The 19,747-nt window shown below is 50.7% G+C and overlaps 3 protein-coding genes across 6 annotated transcripts; 1 reads left to right on the top strand and 2 right to left on the bottom strand.

Annotated features, from left to right (window-relative positions):
* The first annotated feature begins 1,832 nt into the window (after nucleotides 1-1,832).
* On the top strand, nucleotides 1,833-4,952 carry Rarres2 (retinoic acid receptor responder 2). Of its 2 annotated transcripts, none has more exons than XM_041640783.1 (6): nucleotides 1,833-1,945; nucleotides 2,385-2,585; nucleotides 2,771-2,875; nucleotides 4,330-4,425; nucleotides 4,598-4,719; nucleotides 4,849-4,952. In XM_041640783.1, the coding sequence occupies exons 2-5, from the start codon at nucleotides 2,406-2,408 to the stop codon at nucleotides 4,706-4,708; spliced, it is 492 nt and encodes a 163-aa protein (XP_041496717.1). In that variant the 5' UTR covers nucleotides 1,833-1,945; nucleotides 2,385-2,405; the 3' UTR covers nucleotides 4,709-4,719; nucleotides 4,849-4,952. The 2 variants fall into 2 exon arrangements, with proteins under 2 accessions (XP_041496717.1, XP_041496718.1); XM_041640784.1 differs by lacking the exon at nucleotides 1,833-1,945 and adding an exon at nucleotides 1,955-2,090.
* On the bottom strand, nucleotides 3,601-8,445 carry Lrrc61 (leucine rich repeat containing 61). 2 transcript variants are annotated; one of them, XM_041640781.1, is made up of 2 exons: nucleotides 8,133-8,445; nucleotides 3,601-6,378 (listed from the first exon to the last, which is right to left on the bottom strand). In XM_041640781.1, exon 2 carries the CDS (start codon nucleotides 6,270-6,272, stop codon nucleotides 5,493-5,495), a length of 780 nt encoding a protein of 259 aa, XP_041496715.1. In that variant the 5' UTR covers nucleotides 6,273-6,378; nucleotides 8,133-8,445; the 3' UTR covers nucleotides 3,601-5,492. The 2 variants fall into 2 exon arrangements, with proteins under 2 accessions (XP_041496715.1, XP_041496716.1); XM_041640782.1 differs by lacking the exon at nucleotides 8,133-8,445 and adding an exon at nucleotides 7,681-8,031.
* Nucleotides 8,446-14,806: 6,361 nt separating this feature from the next.
* On the bottom strand, nucleotides 14,807-18,014 carry Atp6v0e2 (ATPase H+ transporting V0 subunit e2). Of its 2 annotated transcripts, none has more exons than XM_041640516.1 (4): nucleotides 17,802-18,014; nucleotides 16,330-16,377; nucleotides 15,646-15,772; nucleotides 14,807-14,971 (listed from the first exon to the last, which is right to left on the bottom strand). In XM_041640516.1, the coding sequence occupies exons 1-3, from the start codon at nucleotides 17,903-17,905 to the stop codon at nucleotides 15,679-15,681; spliced, it is 246 nt and encodes an 81-aa protein (XP_041496450.1). In that variant the 5' UTR covers nucleotides 17,906-18,014; the 3' UTR covers nucleotides 14,807-14,971; nucleotides 15,646-15,678. The 2 variants fall into 2 exon arrangements, with proteins under 2 accessions (XP_041496450.1, XP_041496449.1); XM_041640515.1 differs by lacking the exon at nucleotides 14,807-14,971 and adding an exon at nucleotides 14,989-15,211 and having other exon boundaries at nucleotides 17,802-18,011.
* Nucleotides 18,015-19,747: the final 1,733 nt, after the last annotated feature.

A 19,747-nucleotide genomic window follows, 5' to 3' on the forward strand; every position in this document is an offset into this window, starting at 1 on the left:
GGACAGAGGACTGCATTGCTACAGAATCTCATGTTTGAAGGGATGAAAAGGAGGAACTTATCATACAGAAAGATTTCCCACAGTTCTGGCAACTTATCAGACCATCCTACAGATGTGACTAGAGGAGGCATTGATGGCTTGGTGACGAGTGCGGCCTGGGCGGACTACATGCTGACCAAGACTCCTCAATATGCGCGGCCCTTGCACCTATTTAAACCTGAATCTCATGGACTGTGGAGATGCTCAGTGGTTAAACACTGGACATTCTTCCAGAGTACCGAGGTCTGGTTCCCAGCACCCACACCGTGGCTCACAGTCTTGTATAACTCTAGTTCTAGATGATCTGACTCCCTCTTCTGAACTCTGTGAATTATAGGCATGTCCATGTGGTACAGAGACATACACATGGCCAAAACATTCATATACAAAAATAACAAAATACCTTTTTAAATTTTAATCTAAACTTTATGTCAATATCTGGAAGACAGACTCTCGGGTCACTATAGCTCTTTATCCTCTTCCCAATATGGCCACATCGAGTAAATCTTTTTCTGCTTTCACTATTTCTGTCTGTGTAACTGGGGACTTACAACAGAGCCTAGCTTAATGGGCCTGAGACGGACCACACTTTGGCCCTCTGATAACAAACCTTAGGGAATAAAGGGAACCGATAATGCTACACAGTCCCAGGCTTTTCCCATTTGCTCAAGGTGCCCAGAAGCTGAGCCAGTGTTTGGACACGTCACTCCTTCCTTTTTGGGTGTCAGCAGACCATTCTGTCCTACGTGAAGGCTCCTAACACTCCAACAGCCCTATGAGACCTGAAGTTACTTCACTTAGGACGGCGCCTCAGGAATAACCAGGAAAAGTAGCACGTGCACCAAGGATGGCATTCCTGCAGGAGTCTTCCCTGCTCAGGGTGCATGCTAGAAAGTTTACTGATAGGAGAGGCTCAGCTAGGGATTTCCAGCACCCTGGAAAGAAAGGGCAGCTCTGGGCAACTGGGACTGTAAAATAACGTTCTGGAGCCCAACAGTCCTTCTGCTCGGGGGAATGGTCCTTCTGGCCAGCAGAGACCTGGAAGGCTTCTCAGCCTCAAGCAGGAAGCAGTAACATAAGAGGTCTGCACTTGCTCAAATCTTTGGCCATCTAGCTGGAGTCGGGGTCAAGGGTCAAATGGTGGTTCAAGGAGAGACACTGGGTAGGTGGAAGCACACCCAGGCAAGCAGGTCTACATGTGGAGATCTGGGGGTGGGGGTGGGTCCGTGGAGTAAGGCTACAGGCAGGACTGCAGAAGGGAGGGTCCACTTGGAGCCTCTGCAAGGGAGAGACTGATACCAGGCAAAGTTAGGCCTACGTGAGTGAGTGAGTGAGTGAGCGAGCCATCATGAAAGAGGCGACAGGAGAGGGATGCCTGGAGGGAGATGAAGGCAGCTAGCCAGTGACACAGCAGTTCTCCCACTGCACACAGACAAGCTGAAGCAATAAACCTGCTGCCTTGGTACCAAAGGAGCCTCAGTTTCCCCACCTGTGGCTTTCTAGTGGAAGATCACCTGTTCAAGCAGGGTTCTTCCAGAAGTCACTCTTCGGGTGACCAAGGTCATGTGCTGGAAGAATTAGAAAGACGCAAAGGAGGGAAGAGCTGTCTGATACTAGGGAACCCAGGGCCAGGTTGGGGCAGGGGTGAAAGGACCCATTGCTGGGGACAGTTGTCTTGATGGCAGCTGCAACCCTGGTGCGAGGAGGGTTAAGCATGTTGCAGTTCCCACCCTCCCTGAGCTGGCATGTCCTCCCACATTTACGTCTTCTGAAAAATATTCTGCCTGCAGCCTGTCTTATTTGGTGCTTCAGGCCCTCCCCTCCCCCTCCTTTGGCCCAATCCAAGAGGAAGGTCAGGGGACTTTGGGAAACGGGAAACTCCAAAACTCCGGACTCTGGGAGAAGGGTCAGTGGGGAAAGGCGGGGCTGTGGGGACCAAGAGAGAGGAGAAAGGGAGATGAGAGGGTGAGAGGGGACAGCTTCCAGGGAGCTGCTCCAGGGACCACACAGGGAAAGGCCTTGCTACAACAACAAACCTGATATTCTTCAAGGTACCAGAGAGGGCCTGGGGATTTGGGAGATGTGGGGAAGACCCGGAGGAAGGAGGAAATGGCCCAGAAAAGAGGCTATAGTGGTCATAGCCAGCAGGACTACTTGCTGGGGCTGTTGGCAGGGAACTCTAAAACTTTGCGGGCACCAGGGAACAAGGCCTTGCAGAGTAGAAAGGGCTAGTTGGATTAGTAGTGGGAAGGGGCGCCTCTGGCCCCAGGAGTAGGTCAGGGGAGAAGGTGCCCCCCACCCTCACTCCAGCTCTAAGAGCTGAAGACTACATACCGTCTTTGCAGCACCAGGACTGAGGTGGAACCATGAAGTGCCTGCTCATCTCCCTGGCCCTGTGGCTAGGCATGGTGGGCATCCACGGGACAGAGCCGGAGCTCAGCGAGACACAGCGCAGGGGCCTGCAGGTGGCCCTGGAGGAGTTCCACAAACACCCACCTGTGCAGTGGACCTTCCAGGAGACCAGTGTGGACAGCGCTGAGGAAACGGTCAGTACTGTGGCTGGCAGGGAACGGAGGGCTGAAGCCCTGGACACCAGCGATATCCAGAAAGCTTTCCTGGGAAAGGCCACCAGTCAGATGTCCTCCTAGGCTGTGCCAGTTCTAAGTTACGGTGTTTGGGGGAGGAGAACGTCACCCAGGAATTACCTGCTGGCCTTCTTGTCTATCTGTAGATCTTTTCGGCGGGCACCTTTGTGAGGTTGGAATTTAAGCTCCAGCAGACCAGCTGCCTCAAGAAGGACTGGAAAAAACCCGAGTGCAAAATCAAACCAAATGGGGTGAGTGAAGGGGCTCTTTTGATGGGACAGGCTGCCTGGGTATGAACTGGAGCCCCGAGAAGCTATGCTCCTCACTGGGGGCTGTCTACAAGGAAGAGGGAAATCTCTCCGTGGGTGGGGACTTGTCTGACTCTTCTAACAGCTTCTCTATGGAGCCTATCCTGTACACCAAGCAGGCTACAGCCAGTTCACCACGGGTTCAGTCAGCAGCCACCCTGCCGGTGACACTGCTACTATGGAGTCACCTCTGGGCTGCAGGTGCAGGACTTTGGGTTACGGTTCTTGCTTTCTAACAGCTTTGTGGGGGTCACTGAAGGTCTTGGTTCCCTTCATCAGTTAAGGCAAGGGACTGGGTTATACTGGTGATTTACAGGGCCTTTTGTTCATATCAGATCTTAAGGTGGAAACATAAATATGAGGACAAGGTGGTAAAGGCCCTTGCTGGACAAGCATGAAGACCTAAGCTTGGATCCCCAGCACCCATATGAGAACAGTCAGGCACAGCTATACACGCCTCTAACTCCTGAACAGTAGTGGGCAGAGACACGAGGATACTCAAGGCTTGTTGGCTACCAGCCTAACTCCAGGTTCAGTGAGAGATTTTGTCCCAAGGGAATAATAAAGCAGAGTGATATAGGACACCCAAATGCCCTTGCCTGACATAACACACACACACACACACACACACACACACACCCCAGAGGGAAACAGAGACAGACACCATCTGGAGAGGATTCTTGCCTTTATACATGTTTGCACATTCACACAGGCACTTGTGAATACACCCATGCAGTGTACTGCATATGAGCAGTTCACACACGCATGCTCACACAGGAGTGATCTCTGCACAGGTACTGCAGTCTGCAGGCAAGGCAGGATAGCATATACTTGAAAGTCCAGCATTGGGGAAATTAAAGCAGGTGGACCACAAGTTCTAGATCAGCCTGGGCTATTTCTTAAAGTAGTGTCCAAGTGCCCAAAGACAAGAACTTGTAAGAATCTCCCATCCCAGGGTAAGCAGCATGTCTATCTGGCTTGCACATCCCCCTGCTCCTTGGATTAGTTATATCTCTGCTGCTGTAATGAAACACCATGACCAAAACCAACTATAGTAGGAAAGGTTTGTCTTCTGGTTCCAGAGGGATAAAAGTCCATCATGGCAGGGAGACTTGGCTACCAGCAGGCATGGAAGCCAGAGCAAGAAGCTGAGAGCTCACATTCTCAAAAGCAAGCAGGAAGCAGAAAGAGTGAATTGGGAGTGGTATAAGGCTTTAAACTCTCAAAGCCTGTCCCAGTGACATACTTCCCCCATCAAAGTCAAACCTAAACCTTCCTCCAACTGGAGACCAAGTATTCAAATCCATCCACTCTAGGGATGCCAAGCAGGCCAGTCCCCACCCTGACACTCAGGCTCCCCTCACTCCTTTTTCCTTCTCTCATACTCTCCTCCCCAGAGAAAGCGGAAATGTCTGGCCTGCATCAAACTGGACACCACGGGTAAAGTTCTGGGCCGCATGGTCCACTGTCCAACAATGAGGCAAGGGCCTCAGGTAAGAAAGGTCAGAGGTTAGGGTGAGGGCTGGAGACAAACTACATGAGGGTCTGTGTGATAAGAACTGGAAGTGGGAAAGGAGAGTGGGGAGGGGGTGGCTGAGACCTTCCCCTGCGGTTGCGGTGATGCCTCTCCTCCAGGCACTGCTACAACAGACACTGGTTCTACAGGAATCTCAGGAGTCCCAGTGCAGTAAGGTAGCGCAGAGTGGCGAGGACCCCCGCGGCAACCACTTCTTCCCTGGACAGTTTGCCTTCTCCAGGGCCCTGAAACCCAAATAAGCCCCGGACAGGTAGGTTATTGGGAGGGGAGAGAGAGCCCCTGGCATAAACTGGGCTATGGGTTTTGTTTGAAACTTGAAGGAAAGCTAGTATCAAGCCAACACAACCTCCCTTACACACATCTGGTTTCCCTTCTCTAGAGCTCCACCTTCCTGAGCTGCCGTGGCAAAACCCAGTGAAGGACACCAGCTCCCAAAGATTTCATACTCCAAGCTAATAAAATTGCTGGTCTGTTCCGTCCCAACCGTGTGTTTGTTCTTTCCTCAGTCCAACCTGTACATATAAGAAAAGCTCAAAGATTTGTGTATGTGTGTCCCCACTCTTCCTTCCTGGTACCAGGAAGGAGCAGGGAGGGTGACTGCAGGGGTCTCCTACAGGACCAAAGCAGAGGTATGGAAGGCCATGCTTTTGCTGAGGAAGAGACAAGAAATGGCACAAATGAGCAGAGAACTGTTTAGTAAGAGTTAGCCGGTGGCAGGTAACATTACCCACAAAGCCTCAGGCTTGGCACTAGCGAGAGCCCATGCTCAGCATGCCTGGGCCTAGCTGCAATATTTGCCAGATAGTGAGGAAATCTCTGACACCTGCTAGAGGCCACCTAGAAAGCATGTCCCTGCTTGGGTGGAAGGAGGGCAGGAAGTGTCCTCGGGGAGATGAAGGGTAGGAGTTAGGATAAACGAATTTGCAGGGTCAGTGAGCAGAGAAAACCAGAGGCAAGGGCCGGGGGCAGGAAAGGGATGTAGGCGTCAGCATGACGCTGAGGGCACCTGGCCACGAGGCACAATCAGAAGACAAAGGAAGACGCGGTTTCTGCAGGGTTCAGAGCCTGCTGGGCCTGGGCCAAGATGTCACTGGCCTGGCGGTCCAGGTCAAGACATTCCTGCAGTGTGTCCTGAAACTGCCGGCAGGCCTCTTCCAGAATGGAGCTGCTCCTCATGGGCCAGGATTCCCAGTAGCCAGGTTCCACCCAGGGCTGGGCCTCTATGGCTCTGGGGCCTGGGCTGGAGCTGGGGCGCAAGGAGCTGTCCAGGTCTCGGCATAACTGGTACAGCTCACTGCCCTTCCCACTTACACGTTCCCCATCTATGACTCTGAGGCCAGGCAGCAGCTCTCGAACCACAGCCCAATAGGAGGGACTGGCACACAGCGGGTTGCTGAGCCGGGCCAAAGGGTCCCGGAGTCTCAGGTGCTCCAGGCCCTGTAGCCCGGCCAGACACTGCAGCTGGCCAGGAGCAGCCAGCAGGTTGCCAGCAACATTGAGGCTCTGCAGGTTTTCACAGGCCGCCAGTGGCTCCAGCCCTGTCAGCCGATTATTGGAGACATTGAGCACAGCCAACTGGCGCAAAGACGCTAGTGGGCCCAGGTGGGTAAGTGCATTCCCTGATAGGTCAAGCCATTCAAGGCTCAGGCACTCCCCCAAACAGCCCAGGTCCACCAGCCCTAAACCCCGAAGTTTTAGCAATAGGATGGAATCAAGGGCAAACTCTCCAGAGCGGGACTTCAGCAGCTGGGGTGTGATGCTCAGCACCTCAGCCTCTCCTGGCTTCTCTCCAGGAGGCTCCATGACACTGACGATTCAGATGGCCTGGCCCTGGCGGTGCTGGTATAGTCACAGGGATGTGGTATCTCTGGGCATCAGCTGGCTGCTCTCCCTCATCTCTGCCTGAGCCCTAAAGAGAGACAAACAGTCAGGTCAGCCTCTCCTGAGCATGTGTCCTGTGCTGCAGGGAACAGCAGGATGCCAGGCAGAGGGCACGAAGAAATCAGGAGTGTTAAACATGCAGGTGTGTCCCTTACAGAGCGAGACAGAGAGGAAATGTATACCTGTTTTCTGCTCAGAAGGCTGGAAGTGGAGGTGGATAATAGCCTAGGCAGCCTCTGTGCTATCTGTATGATGGAGCTCACACCAGATCCTCCCCTGGGACCTATGAGTCACTGGGGCACAAATTCCATTCTGTTTCCAATTCCTGGTCCTATGTAAGTATTTTTTTTTTTAAAAATGCATGAAACACTATGGCCCTCAAGACATACATATGGGCAGCGGGAATGTCAGCACACGCCTGTAGCTGTAGCTGTGAAGGAGCAAAGCTCCTGACACAATACTCCAAGGCTGACAACTCCTTACAGAACCCAAGCTGTTCGCGCGAGCGGCTCCATAGATCTTTAGTCTGAGCACCTCCGGGGAAGCCGCCTTGACTCATGGTGGCTACTTCACTTTTTCATGCTCGAAATCACAGTGTGCCTGTACCTGGAGCCTTTGGGGGACAAGGGCGAAGATCTCAGTTACAGGCTAACCTGGACGAAGTATTTTTAAGAAAAAAGTAGTGGAAAGGGGAACATAATTCAGTGGCAGACAGTTGCCTGGTATATGCAATGTCCTGGGTTCAAGAGTAACTAACTGTCTAGTTGACAAACTAAAGAAAACTTAGAAATATCAGCTGTAGACCTCTCCCCTGGCGTGTACAAGACCCTGGGAAGAGAAAGAAAGAAGAAAGGAGGAGGAGGAGGAAGAGGGACAAAGAGGCTTCCTGATAATCCTATTTACTCGCAAAGGTCTGCCCAGACTAACTGAGTTTGCGGTTCTTTTTGAACAAACTTTCAGGCATGTTTTTACAGAAAATGAGAAGCTCCAGGAGTGGAAGGTGGTTACCTGGATACGGCTGACAGTACGGATGGGGACCTGAAACAGTGTAATATCCAGACTCTATCAATGCCCCAGGAAAGCCATATAATCATGAAACCTACATCCTACAGATGAAAACTCTTCTGGCACCCGTTCAACCTAGACTAGGAGATGTCTCAGCAAACGATGTGTTGTCTGATTAGATTATGATGTCCTCTTTATTATTTTGCCATTCGTTCCGAGGAGCTCGGAAAGAACCTTGCCTCCTAATTCTACCCCGTTGCACTCCACAAGCCCTCTTCAGCTCAACTCACCCTGGGCATTCCAGTTCCACTGCGTACAAACTCACCTGCCTCATCTCTCTGACTTTCCACACCAGCAGAAGGACGTGCTATGGTCTCCCACGCCACCCAAGGTTTTAGCCATTTGCTGAGAGATCTTTAAAATAACACTCAACCATCTTTTAAGCTCACGCTGGCAAAAGTGACAAACAAACAAAAAAACCACGGATAGTTCACTGCTGGAAGACTACCGAAGTCATTTCCACCCATTTTTGCCCCTCTATAGGCCGCACCCCATCTTCCTCCGTAGGCATTTTTGCCATCTGCATACGTGGGTGACAAAACGTTCCCTCACCGTGAATAAATGTCAAACCCAGCCTTTCTTTCTGCCTTTCCCTCTCTCTCTCTCTCCAGCTGCTCTTTTTAAATAATCTATCACACGAGCAGAACCCTTGTCGCTGTGTATACCCAGCTGCTGTGACCGTGGGCAAGGGCGCCTGGCGACCGCGGCTGCACCCACCTCACGGGACGTTACCGGTTAAGGCGGTTCCGTCAGTAACTAATCAAAGAGGTTCCTGGCGTTGAGGGCGTGACCACTAATAGCTGGCGGTTCCGGAATGATCCGGCCTCCCGGGGCACGCGAAGAGCGCGGCGCTACTAAGCTTCCCGCGCAGGTCCGCCCATTCCGGAAGCTGCGATGGCCGGAAGGGGCGGGGATCCGTGATGGTTCAGCCGGGTGGGTTTGTCTGGCTGGGTGTGCAGTTATGCAGATACCCGACCAGAGATAATCCAGGTTCTTTGGGCTGAAAGCCACGGGCAATGGTCCCGGGGGATTTTGCTCCTGTTCGTTTGGTCACTAGTGCATGTAGCGGTGCGGCGTTACGTCATTAACGGATACGTGTTCGGTGACGTTCCCCGTGCCAGGCTGCAATCATTTTCTAATCCATTAAAATGGTGCCGGTGCGTGCTCCCCACCCGGCTCGTGGTGGTGCAATCATGCTCGCCGCTTTGCACTGCAGACCAAAAGGGCCACACAGTGACAAAAAGGACCCCTTGCACTCAGGGACGTCACCAGCACAAACTACCACCTTTGCAAATGACATTGTCCGAGAAGTCACCGTAACTGGACGCAGGGGAGAATACCTTTCTCTTACTTTGTATTCACAGGCCACTTAAGAGATTTATACATTGAAAGGCAAACTCGTTCAGGAGCTAAGATTTTCTATCTCCTAAAGCTTCTCCTGCCCTCAGACAAAGCAATTCCAGGTCAATCCACCCCTCTTTGCCTGGGCAAAATATAGACACATTTTTGTTTACGTTATTAATTTTTTTTGCATGCTATTACAGTTTTATGTCATTTGAACCTCTCTGTCATGGATCAGCCAGGTTCCATCTTAAGAAGCCATCTTGTTACAAGATCAAAATAAGTTCATTCCTGTTTTCTGTAAAACTTAAGTCTTGATCTATTTTCTGGAATTTAACATGTTCCACACTTTATACCCTGATAAGCTAAGATGTTCAGCCCGATAATTTTGAGCTGTTCTGCCAAGTTCCAAAGTCCTTGGAAACCCCCTAGCCTTGCAGTTTGGGGCTATAGAAAAAACAACAACAACTCATTTTTCCTGTGTTTGTGGTTATTCTCTCAAACCCTGCTTTAGGGAAATAGCCCTGTCTGACAGAAAATAAAGCCTGCTTAATTCGACCAGAAAATTTAGATTGTTGGTCTTTACTCTTGTTCAGTGGGATCAACACATGCTTCAGAAATGAGAGTGTTCATTTCTCCATTCTACATCACACAGCATGTTCAAGTAAGAAATGTTAAGGGAAAATTGCCAAAGAGACCTCTTAAACCAGGCAGTGGTGGTGCACACCTTTAATCCCAGTACTAGTGATCCAGAGGTAGAGAGGGGCAGATCTCTGTGAGTTCAAGGCCAGCCTGGTCTACAGAGCAAATTCCAGAACAGCCAGGGTCATTACACAGAGAAACTCTGCCTCAAAATATCACAAAACAAAATCCCTCTTAAGACAGGAAGGAAAACTTTTCAAGAAGGAACTGTCTGGAATAAAGATTTCCATGGTGGAGCACTTTCTAATGTAAGGCCCTGGCTTCCATCTTTACACCACCATGAGAGTCAGTGTTGTAGTAGGGGGAGAGAGGGCACACTCAACTCCTAACACAGCGAGGATGATGGGAGATTTATAGCCCAGATGCAGGAATGGAGTGTGTGCATAGAAAATGGCCTAGTGATTTGAACTGCAAAATTATGCTCTCAAACATATTTAGATGCTTATTTTTCTGACATCATTAACCCATTCTCTCATGCTTTAAATATTTTGACATTTTGCTTTTGAGAATTAAATCTTTAGCCCTGTCCCCTTAAACTGTGTTTGTTTATGGTTTGTCTTTTTCCCATTTAGAAGCCCAGTTCCGCAGTCTCTGTTTTCCTGCTGGTTTGTTCTGGCCCCTTCTTCTGCGTTCTTAGTTTCACTGGTCTGTTCTTACAGCCGTCTGTTCTGTTCTAGTTGTCTGTCCCTACAGAAATACCTGTCTAGTTCTATTTACAGTGTAAACTAGGTCTGATACTATTTTTCAACTTTTGAAGTGTGCACTTACGCAAGTTTTGACAAATATATTATCTGTATAACCACTACAGTCAAGATATGGGTTATGCCATCTCCCAGCTAACCGCCCCTACCCTAACTGCCACTCTATCCTCCCCGGTAACTGGTAATCTTGTTACTAAGGAGTAGATTACATTTTCCTAATCTCCCTGCCCTCTCTTGTTTTGTTTTGCTTTTTCGAGACAGGGTCTCACTATGTAGTCCTGGCTGTCCTGAAACTCACAGCGCTCCCCTTGCCTCTGCCTCCAGAGTGCTGAGATTAAAGGTGTGCACCATTATGCCCAGTTTCTAGTGTCTTATGTAGCTGAAACTATATGGTACTGCTACTGTATGGATGTTCATGCTTCCTCGCGACCCCCATTCTTTTTTTTTTTATCCCTCCCCCTCCTCCCACCCTTCTCCCCCTCCTCCCACCCTTCTCCCCCTCCCCCCACTCCTCTCCCTCTCCCTCTCCAGTCCAAAGAGCAGTCAGGGTTCCCTGCCCTGTGGTAAGTCCTAGGTCCTCCCCTCTCCGTCCATTTCTAGGAAGGTGAACATCCAAACTGGCTAGGCTCCCACAAAGCCAGCACATTACATAGGTTCAAAACCCCGTGCCATTGTCCTTGGCTTCTCATCAGCCCTCTGTGTTCGCCATGCTCAGAGAGTCCAGTTTTATCCCATGCTTTTTCAGTCACAGTCCAGCTGGTCTTGGTGAGCTCCCAATAGATCAGCTCCACTGTCTCAGTGTGTGGGTGCACCCCTCGTGGTCCCGACTTCTTTGCTCATGTTCTCCCTCCTTCTGCTCCTCATTGGAACCTTGGGAGGCGACCCCCATTCTTATTTTGAAATTGTTACCAATTTCATACCAAATGGTGATGCCTTCGGGAGGTAACTGTCTGGTTGGTGGAGCTCTGAATGGACCTAACACCCTAATGAGATGACCTGGAGAGCTAGCTTGTTCTTGATCGTGTGAAAGCATGTTAGAAGTCGCTGTGTATGAAGGAGAAGGTGGCCCCTCCTTGGACACCAAATCTGTGAACTTTTGAACCTTTTAGACTGAAACCTTGAGAAAGTAACGTCTTTTGTTTATAAGCTACCAGCCCACAGTATTTTCTTAAAGCAGCTGTGCTGGATGGCTTTATGCCAACTTGACACTAGCTAAAGTCATCCGAGAGGAGGGACCTTCAGGGAAGGGAAACACTTCCATAATATCCAGCTGTAGGGCATTTTCTTAGTTAGTTATTGATGTGAGCCAGTTGTGAGTGATGCCACTCCTGGGCTGCTGGTCTTGGTTCTGTAAGAAAGCAGGCTGAGCAAGTCTGTTGAGCAAGCCAGTAAGCAGCGCCCCTCCATGACCTCTGCATCAGCTCCTGCCTCCAGGATCCCACCCTGTTTGAGTTCCTGTCCTGACTTCCTTCACTGATGAGCTATGGATGTGGAAGTGTAAGCCAGATGAACCATTTTCTCCCCAACTTGCGTTTTGTCATAGTGTTTCATTATAGCAATAAAAACCCAAACTAAGCTAGCAACCAAAATGGACGAAAAGAGGTGTGTTCTTGAAAGTGTATCTGGCTTATTTTGCTCAGCCCAGTATATTTTTAGATTTATTTTTGTGTATTAGTGTTTTTCCTATGTGCATGTCTATGTGCCACATTCCTACCTGGTGCTCGTGAAGCTTACAACAGGGCATTGAATGCCCTGCATTATTTCCCAGTCTTCAAAGGGTCGCCTCTGCCACATCCTCTGAGTCTGCATTCTTGTCTAGGGTGGTTTGTATTTCGTTTATTTTTATCACACACAAGAATCATTGTGCAGTCATTTGAACAGCATTTTGCAAGTGTCCCTCTTTCAAGTAGGGCCATTTGAGAGCATCATTACCCTGAAATCAGTGTCCCAGGCTTCAGGCAGTCTAAATGTCCCAGGGTATTGAGTTTCCACAATGAGTCAGTGTTCATACTGGTGATATCCCACTCTTGGGCTCCTGCCCCATCCTGCTCTGTGTAACTGGCTTTGGACTCAGTGCAAGCCAGGAACCAAAGCCCCAAGGCTGCTTCTACTTACCAAATGCTTAGTGGCTCTGAATGGAAGGGTGCTAGACATTGAGGAGACTCTCTTAGGGAACCCCCAAGCTATGTCCTGTTGAAGGGGTTAAACTCTCTCTCTTACCACTGAATTTAGGTTTCAGTTCTCTGAGAAGGGCAAAACAGGTGTCTCTCTCAACAAAGGGCTGTTTATGCACAATACCCTTACATTCAGGGACAAGAGAGAGAACAAACACAGGGCCCAAGTCAGCCTCACAATGTCTCTACCACTGGGTCATTGCCCAGTTTCTTGTTCACCGTAAATCCTGCACAGAGAAGTTTAGAGATCAAGTCGGGGTCACATGCTTGTGACCTTTCTTAAACCCTTTCTGATTCCTCATGATGCCTGGTTAATTGTCAATTTGACAAGATTTAAAATTAGCGGAGGAGATGTGTCCCTAGACCTGTCTGTGAAGGTATGGATAACGAGAATTAACTGAAGGGAGAGACTGTCTTCAAAATGAGTGGCTGCTTCCAACTGGCTATCAAGTAAAAGCAGTGTCCCCTGGCTGTCCGTCCTTCTTCTTGAATGTGGGTCTACAGCTGCTGCCGCCATCTGACCTCTGTTTCTTTGGCCTGAACATCACTGGCTCTCCAGGCCTCCAGCAATAGGTTGGGACTGCTTAGGCATGCAGCTTTGTGAACTGAGCAGCGAAGGCCTCTCTGTCACTCCAACATGTGGACAGCCTTTGTGACTACCCAGCCCACTGTGTAAGGCAGTCTAAGAAACCCCTTTACACATACACACAGATCTTGTTCTCCAGGGACTACTGCTGAGCTTACTCTCCTTTACACACACACACACACACACACACACACACACACACACACATCTTGTTCCCTGAGAACCCAGACAAGCTTACTCCTCATTGTCCTTAGAATTAGTCCAAGCCGGGTGGTGGTGGCACACTCCCTTAATCCCAGCACTCAGGAGGCAGAGGCAGGCAGATCTCAGTGAGTTTGAGGCTAGCCTGTTTTACAAAGTCAGTTCTAGAACAACTAGAGCACAGAGAAACCTATCTCAAACAAACAAACAAACAAATCAAAAAGAATCAGCCCAAACCCCTCTGCTGGCTCCAGGACCCCAAAGGTGAGTTTACCGGTTATTATTAATACTCCCAGTTCTTCCCCCTCCCCCGACCTCCACAGAAAAGACTTTAGCCCCCCTTAAGCTACAGGCTCTGTCCTTGGAGTACCTGATTCTGTCTGCTGCCCTCCTCACCCCAGGCCGGCAGCCCAGCAAACAGTCCCCAAGCTCAGATACTCAGGAAAAGGGAAAGTTCTGCTCAGCCATGGAGCCTGCTTTATGCACAGACACTGTGTTCTCTGTTTTCAGGGGGCAAAAGTCAGTGGTTGAAGTGCCACTGGACTAAGCCTTGGTCTTTGTCCTACTGGGCAGATACTGGGCTAAGCGTAGGGCAATCAGTAGAACCAGCCTCTCCTCTAGATCTCAAAAACGTGTGGGGTCCTCTGCATCTAAGTCCCAGAAGTGCTGTCCCTTTTCCTTTTCCCAGAGCCACCAGTAAACAAACAGAAAACATCTGAACAGAGGGGACAGAAAGAGACAAACATAAAGTACATGGCAGCTGGCAAAGCGAGCAGAGGCCAGAATTTGGCTACTAAGTCACAGTCTTGTATCACCACTGTTTATTAGACAGGAATCAGCTTTTCAACACACGTCATGCTCACCAGGCCCCACCCCACAGGAAGGCTTCGGGGGTTAAGGTAGGAAGGGAGAAGTTGCAACCAGCAGGCCTAGTGCCCAGGAATCCGAGCTATAGAGTATTCTACTGCCACTCCCAAAATGACCCCTACAAGGGGAGGAAGCCCAGATAAATAGTCAATAAATAACCAAGGCTGCTTTTTCTTTCCCCTGGGAACTCAGACAGCCACTGGCTGGGAACCAGGGACTGTGCAGGGCTCTGTCCTAGCTCTGGGAACTCAGGCAAGAATGTAAAATCCAAAGTCACCCTCTCAGAGGGGTGAGGGCATGGGCTGGAGGAGTCCCCTGGGGTCGCCCCCCCCCCCCCCGTGGTCTGTATCCTCTGTCTTCCACTGTGCCTGGCACAGAGCCAATGAGCTTGGGAACAGAGGGTCTCAGAAGCCAGGGAGGCACAGCCAATAGTAGCCCACAAACATTACCTTCTTGTCTGTCCCCCAATCCTAACTCCAGATTATTCCAATGCTCCTGGGACCAGCACTGGGATCTGCTCCACCACAACCCAATCAAGTGTAGCCTCCTGGAATGGCTGCACCCCAACTGAGCGGTTCTGGGGAGTGGGTGAGCTTATCTACAGAGGGAGAGGAAAGTGACTAGAACATTCCAAAGACACCACCTCCCTCCCATGCAGAGTACTTCACTGCTACAAAAGACTATATTTTCTATCTTGACCCAAAGTGCAGGATGGGGATTTGGTGTGACTATTTCTTTAAGATACCAACACCTCCACGTTGTCACATCTAGAAGTGTTTGAAACCTACAGAATAACCCACACCAGAGCTGGAGAAGGCCTGTGATGCCAATCCCGTATTTCACAAGGTACAAAGGTTCGAGTATCCTGGGCCACAAGTCTCTTCTACACAAAGGCGTATGTCCTTTCTGGGACTGGGTTGAGTCCTGGCTTCTGCTCTCAGGGTGAAAACAGACCCCCAGCATGTCCAGATTCTCAGCCAGGATCTGCTTGGAAGAGAGAGAAAACTGCCAAGTGTGGGGATTTAAGCACAGGTTGGCCCAACTGAGCCAAGGCTTTCCCAAATGGAGCCCCCCAATGGCTGGGAAGTTGAAACCAGGCTGGTTCTGGGGTGTGGATCCCACAACACTGGCAGGGAGAGCACAGAAAGGTGGACTGATGGGCGGGGGCAATGGGAATGCAGGGTCTCCAGGGGTATCAAGGCTGGGCCATCCACAGCAGCGCACCTGAAAAGCATATCACATTAAGGATCACCACCATCATCCCTTCATCTGCCCCTCTGGCTGGAAATCTCCCTCAAGTCAACTCCTTTCCTTACCTGGACCAGTTCACCCTCACCTCCCTCTGTCCAAGCTGGTTTCTTATTACCCATGGCCAACCTCACCTGACCAACTTACAGATGGGTCTCATCCACACCCGTCCCTACCTGTGGTCTGGCAGTCCACAGCTGAGGCTGTATGTTTGCACCTCAGGAAGAAGCTTACTGAGGACAGGGACCAGGAACCCCAGCCTCCATCCCTCTTAGAGGCTAGCATAGTCTTTCATTTCCCTTGCTAAACAAACTAGTTCCTGAGTCCAGAGGAAGCCCCTGTGATGGTCCTGATCCCCTTCCTTCCCACGCAGGCCCCTCAGTTCACCCTCAAGTGAGTTCCCTCAGTACCTGGGGCCAGAAGCCGGCTGGTCACTCTCATGGTCACTCCCACAGGAAGCGCACGTACCAGATGGTCTCATTCTTCAGCTGTGGCCCAAACAGGGGGTTTAGCTGGGCCAAGATGGCGATGAGCCAGCTGCCAAGGAGAGCAGAGTGAGGGGACTGGGCACAGATGGGACCCATCTCACATACCAAGGGGAACTTGACTCCTCTCTTTCAAAGAGCATGCAGCTAATCCAACACGTGTCCTGGCTGGCACGGGGAATTGGGCTTAGGATTTGTGGGTTTCGATGTGAGATGATTTGATTTTCTGTAAGTATGTAAGGTCCCTGAGCTGGTCCCCAGGTGAGGGTTCCTTGGGGGGCTTTGGGAGCCACCCTAGCACTGCCACAAACCTCTGCTGCCCCCTAGTGGCTATACATTGGCTCTAGTCCAATCACCTAGGCATTCCTTAGTATGATGCCCTGATTTTTACGTCGCTTGCCGAGTCTAGTGTGGAGCACAAAAGCTGTGTTTGAACAACCTGTCTGGAGGATTCTGGTGCCCACACAGGAGCAGACACTACTGAGCTGGCCCAACTCATGTATCTCACAGCTCAGCTGGGGCAACACAAAGCCCATGCAATTGTCACCTGGGAGGCAGAGGTGACTAGTGGTCACCACAGCCCCCGGCTCTTTGGGAAGGCATACTCACAAGAGGTAACAGCAGACAGCAGTGGCTACCAGCATGGTGATGATCACCCTGTAACAGCAGAAAGGAAAAGGCAGCCTTGGTACACAGGGCTAGAGAAAGAGCTCCCTGTGACAGCCTTCCTGGGGCTGAGATCCGTTCTGAGTAAGAATTACAAGATGAAGCATGAGACCACCAAAGGTCATCTACATCCAAGGTGTGTTGTAAATCTCTTCCTTCCCCTCTCTTCTCTGTCAGCAAACATGTCCCCATCTCAATGCTGAAGAAGGCTTTGCTCAAGCTCCTCTTGTGGCAACCCACCATAGACTGGCCTCAGAATTCATTCAGCAACGTCAAAGAAAAGGACAGATCAGAAGATAGGGCAAGCAGCAAGGAGGCTGGGCTAGACTATTATAAAGAAAACAGCGTTTTGTACCCACTCAGAGAAGACCAACGATAGAGGCTTCCAACACAGCTGGAGACAGATGTGCTGGACAAGAAGGAGTTCCCCAAGACTTTCGGAAGAGATGACACTGGTGTGCCTAGAGTCGTGCAGCCCAGGTTAAATCTTTTTTAAGATGTATTTTTATTTTTACTTACATATGTGTGTATCGGTATGTGGCTATGTGAACATGTATGCCGGTGCCCCAAAGGCCAGAGAGGGCCTCAGAGCTCCTGGAGCTGTAGTTAAGACAGTTGTGAGTCCCCTAATGTGGGTGCCAAACTTTGGTCCTCTGGAAGAGGAGGGTCTCTGCTGAGCCATCTCTCCAGCTGCCTTCAGATGTGCAGGAATAAAGACAACGCCCATCTATGCCTAATCCAGGGCAGAGCCCAAGGACTTCAAGGTGGCTGAAGAGGTAGTGCCCGATCCTTCCTTTAGCATCAGGAGACAGCTCTGACCACTCCTGGCTGTGCACTGGGCAGTCAGTGCTGCGACAAAGGACCAGGGGCCAAAATGTGAGGGTGGACTGAGAGGCTAACCAGAGGAGGGACTGGTGAACGGTGCAGAAATCTGCTAGGAGCCTTCCAAAAATGAAGGGAGCTGAAATCATTCAGTATACACAATGTGCCCAGAGGGCAACCCTCACAACAGCCTTACAAAGCAGGTATTGCCACCGTCCCCATCTTCCTCAGTGAGGAAACTGAGACTTGGTATTTGCCCAGCGTCACAGAGCTAGCAAGGATGGAGCATTAGTGCCCATAGGTGGCTTAACCTACTGCGCTGGTGTGTGTGTGTGTGTGTGTGTGTGTGTGTGTGTGTGTGTTTGATCACATTCAAACGTCCCCTGACTTCTGAGTCTACCCTTTCACCAGGTCCTCCGGCCTGTTTCCTGGCTGCCTCGGTCCAGGTACAGATCTGGAAGAGGTGATGGAGAGGTGTTCCAGTGTGGTCATGAGCTGCAGGGTAGAGAGCGGGAGCCCCTGGGTAAAGAGGCTAGCCTAGTCAGGGCACAGGGAGGGTCCGCAGGGAATCGAGGCCTGCTCGTCTTTCTTACCCGCGGTTGGGTCCTTTAGGCACGAACCAGGGCCCAGCGATGCCGATGAGGCCCCAGAACGTGGTGAAGATGATGACTGGCAGGGCAAAGGAGTGTGCTGTCATGGCTGGGTGCGTGATGCTCTGGTGGGATGGTGGGTCGAGCGGCGGACTCTCCTAGCAGGTGCACGTCCTGGAAGAGGGCTGTGAGCATGCGCAACGGGATCCCAGCGGCGCAGGCTCTGGACCAAGCGAATCTGCGCTCGCGCATCTCTGAACGGGCCTGCACACCAGCTGTCACTCAGGGCCAAAGGCGGGGCTTCCGAGGAGTCCTTTCCTTGATTGGCTGAGTAGGATTTGCCCCGTCGCAGGTGGTTCCAGGATTGGGTTTGCATTTTTCCTTTTTTATTCCCACCAGGACGTAGTGGGTCAGGCGTTGTGCTCTGGCAGCCCCGGGTGTCTGGGGACAAGGGGACTGGGTAGGAGGAGACCCGAATCGCATCGGAGGACTGCGCAGGGATCATATGGGCTTCTACTAAGGAAGTTCGGGTAGCTAAGAGTCCACAGACTTGGCCTCCCATCTTTCACCTAATACCACATTGCCTTCAGTCGCAAGCTCACGGGAAACATCTAGCAGCTCAAAACTCAATAGTTTCTTCAGCAGAACTGGAAAGGTCCTCCTTGGGCTTTTTGGTCCCATATCTTCCATATCTCCCCTCTTTTGTGGAGAGCAATGGTATCTTTTGGTCTCCACCCTCTGTAGAGATCCTTTCTATAGAGAACAGTGATTCCTGGAGACAACTTTGGTAGTCGGTTCTGCCGCTTGCAGCTGACCAGGACTGCAAACATTCCGGGAAGCCAGTGGTTGAATAGCATGGGAAATGCCCCCCCCCCACACACACATACACACATGCGCACACACAGTGTATGCAGACGACAAGTGTCTGTCCTTGAACTTGCTTCTGCCAGTGACGTGCTCCTAGTTATCCAGAGCAGGGGCAGGTCACGTCCACCTCCCCTAGTTAAGATAGTTTTATTCATCTTGTCAAACTTCCTGCAAGTCGGAGGTGAAGAGGGGCGGTATACAAAGACCTCAGGTGTAAACATCTAAGCTAGCTGAGGTGTCATGTGATAAAAGACTACAGCTTGGACTTGTTTAAAAGCCTTGTTCCTGCCCAGGGTGATGACACGTGCCTGTAACTGCAGCAAGGTGAAGCCACTGTCTTGTCTCCCTTCTCCCGTGGAGGTTTTGGGTTGACATTGGCTATGCTGGGTACCGTGCTGTGGTTCTTATCGAGTTGTCCTCTGCCCTCCACACATGCACCGAGGAATGTGTGCCTCATACAAACACGGACATCACACACTCAAAGACAATGATTTTAAAAATGTTTCCAAATCCTCTCTGGGAAGCAATAGGAAGCCGAGCCTCAGTACCACACACTGTAAGACCTGTCACACAATACTTTGTAGATACAGGCGGTGGTAGGTGGGGGGTGGGCAACAATCTTGGATGTCTGTCTTTTCCAGTAAGGCCTTGTGATACTCAAACACACGGCCATGTGCTGCTCAGCCAAGGCAGAGGAGCTGGGGAACTTAGTGGCTGAGAGGAAGAAGGTGAAGGCAGTGGTCCATTGCTTTCATGGTCTCTTTCTTGCACCCCAGTGGGGAAACAAAGACCTAGACTAGAACAGGTGTCTTTTCACCAACTGAGCCTTTCCCACACACCTACCCCAACCCCGAATGTGCAGAAGTCTCTGGAAGCGGAGAGGTGTGACACTGTTTATTCAGCTTCTGGCATGCCTGATGTTGCCCTTTAGGTTATTTTAATAACCTTCTTCATTGTGAAGGCCTGGGGCATCTCTGGAGTCCTCTTAACTTTCCCTACTGATGTGGGCCCCGTACCTTTCAATAGGGACAAGTCAGGCTTCAGGATTGATGTAGATTCATGTGCACATGTGCGTTCAAGAC

The sequence above is a fragment of the Microtus oregoni genome, unplaced genomic scaffold (assembly GCF_018167655.1).
Source record: "Microtus oregoni isolate MIOR12 unplaced genomic scaffold, Mior012 000064F_ref0000363, whole genome shotgun sequence".
NCBI lineage: Eukaryota > Metazoa > Chordata > Mammalia > Rodentia > Cricetidae > Microtus > Microtus oregoni.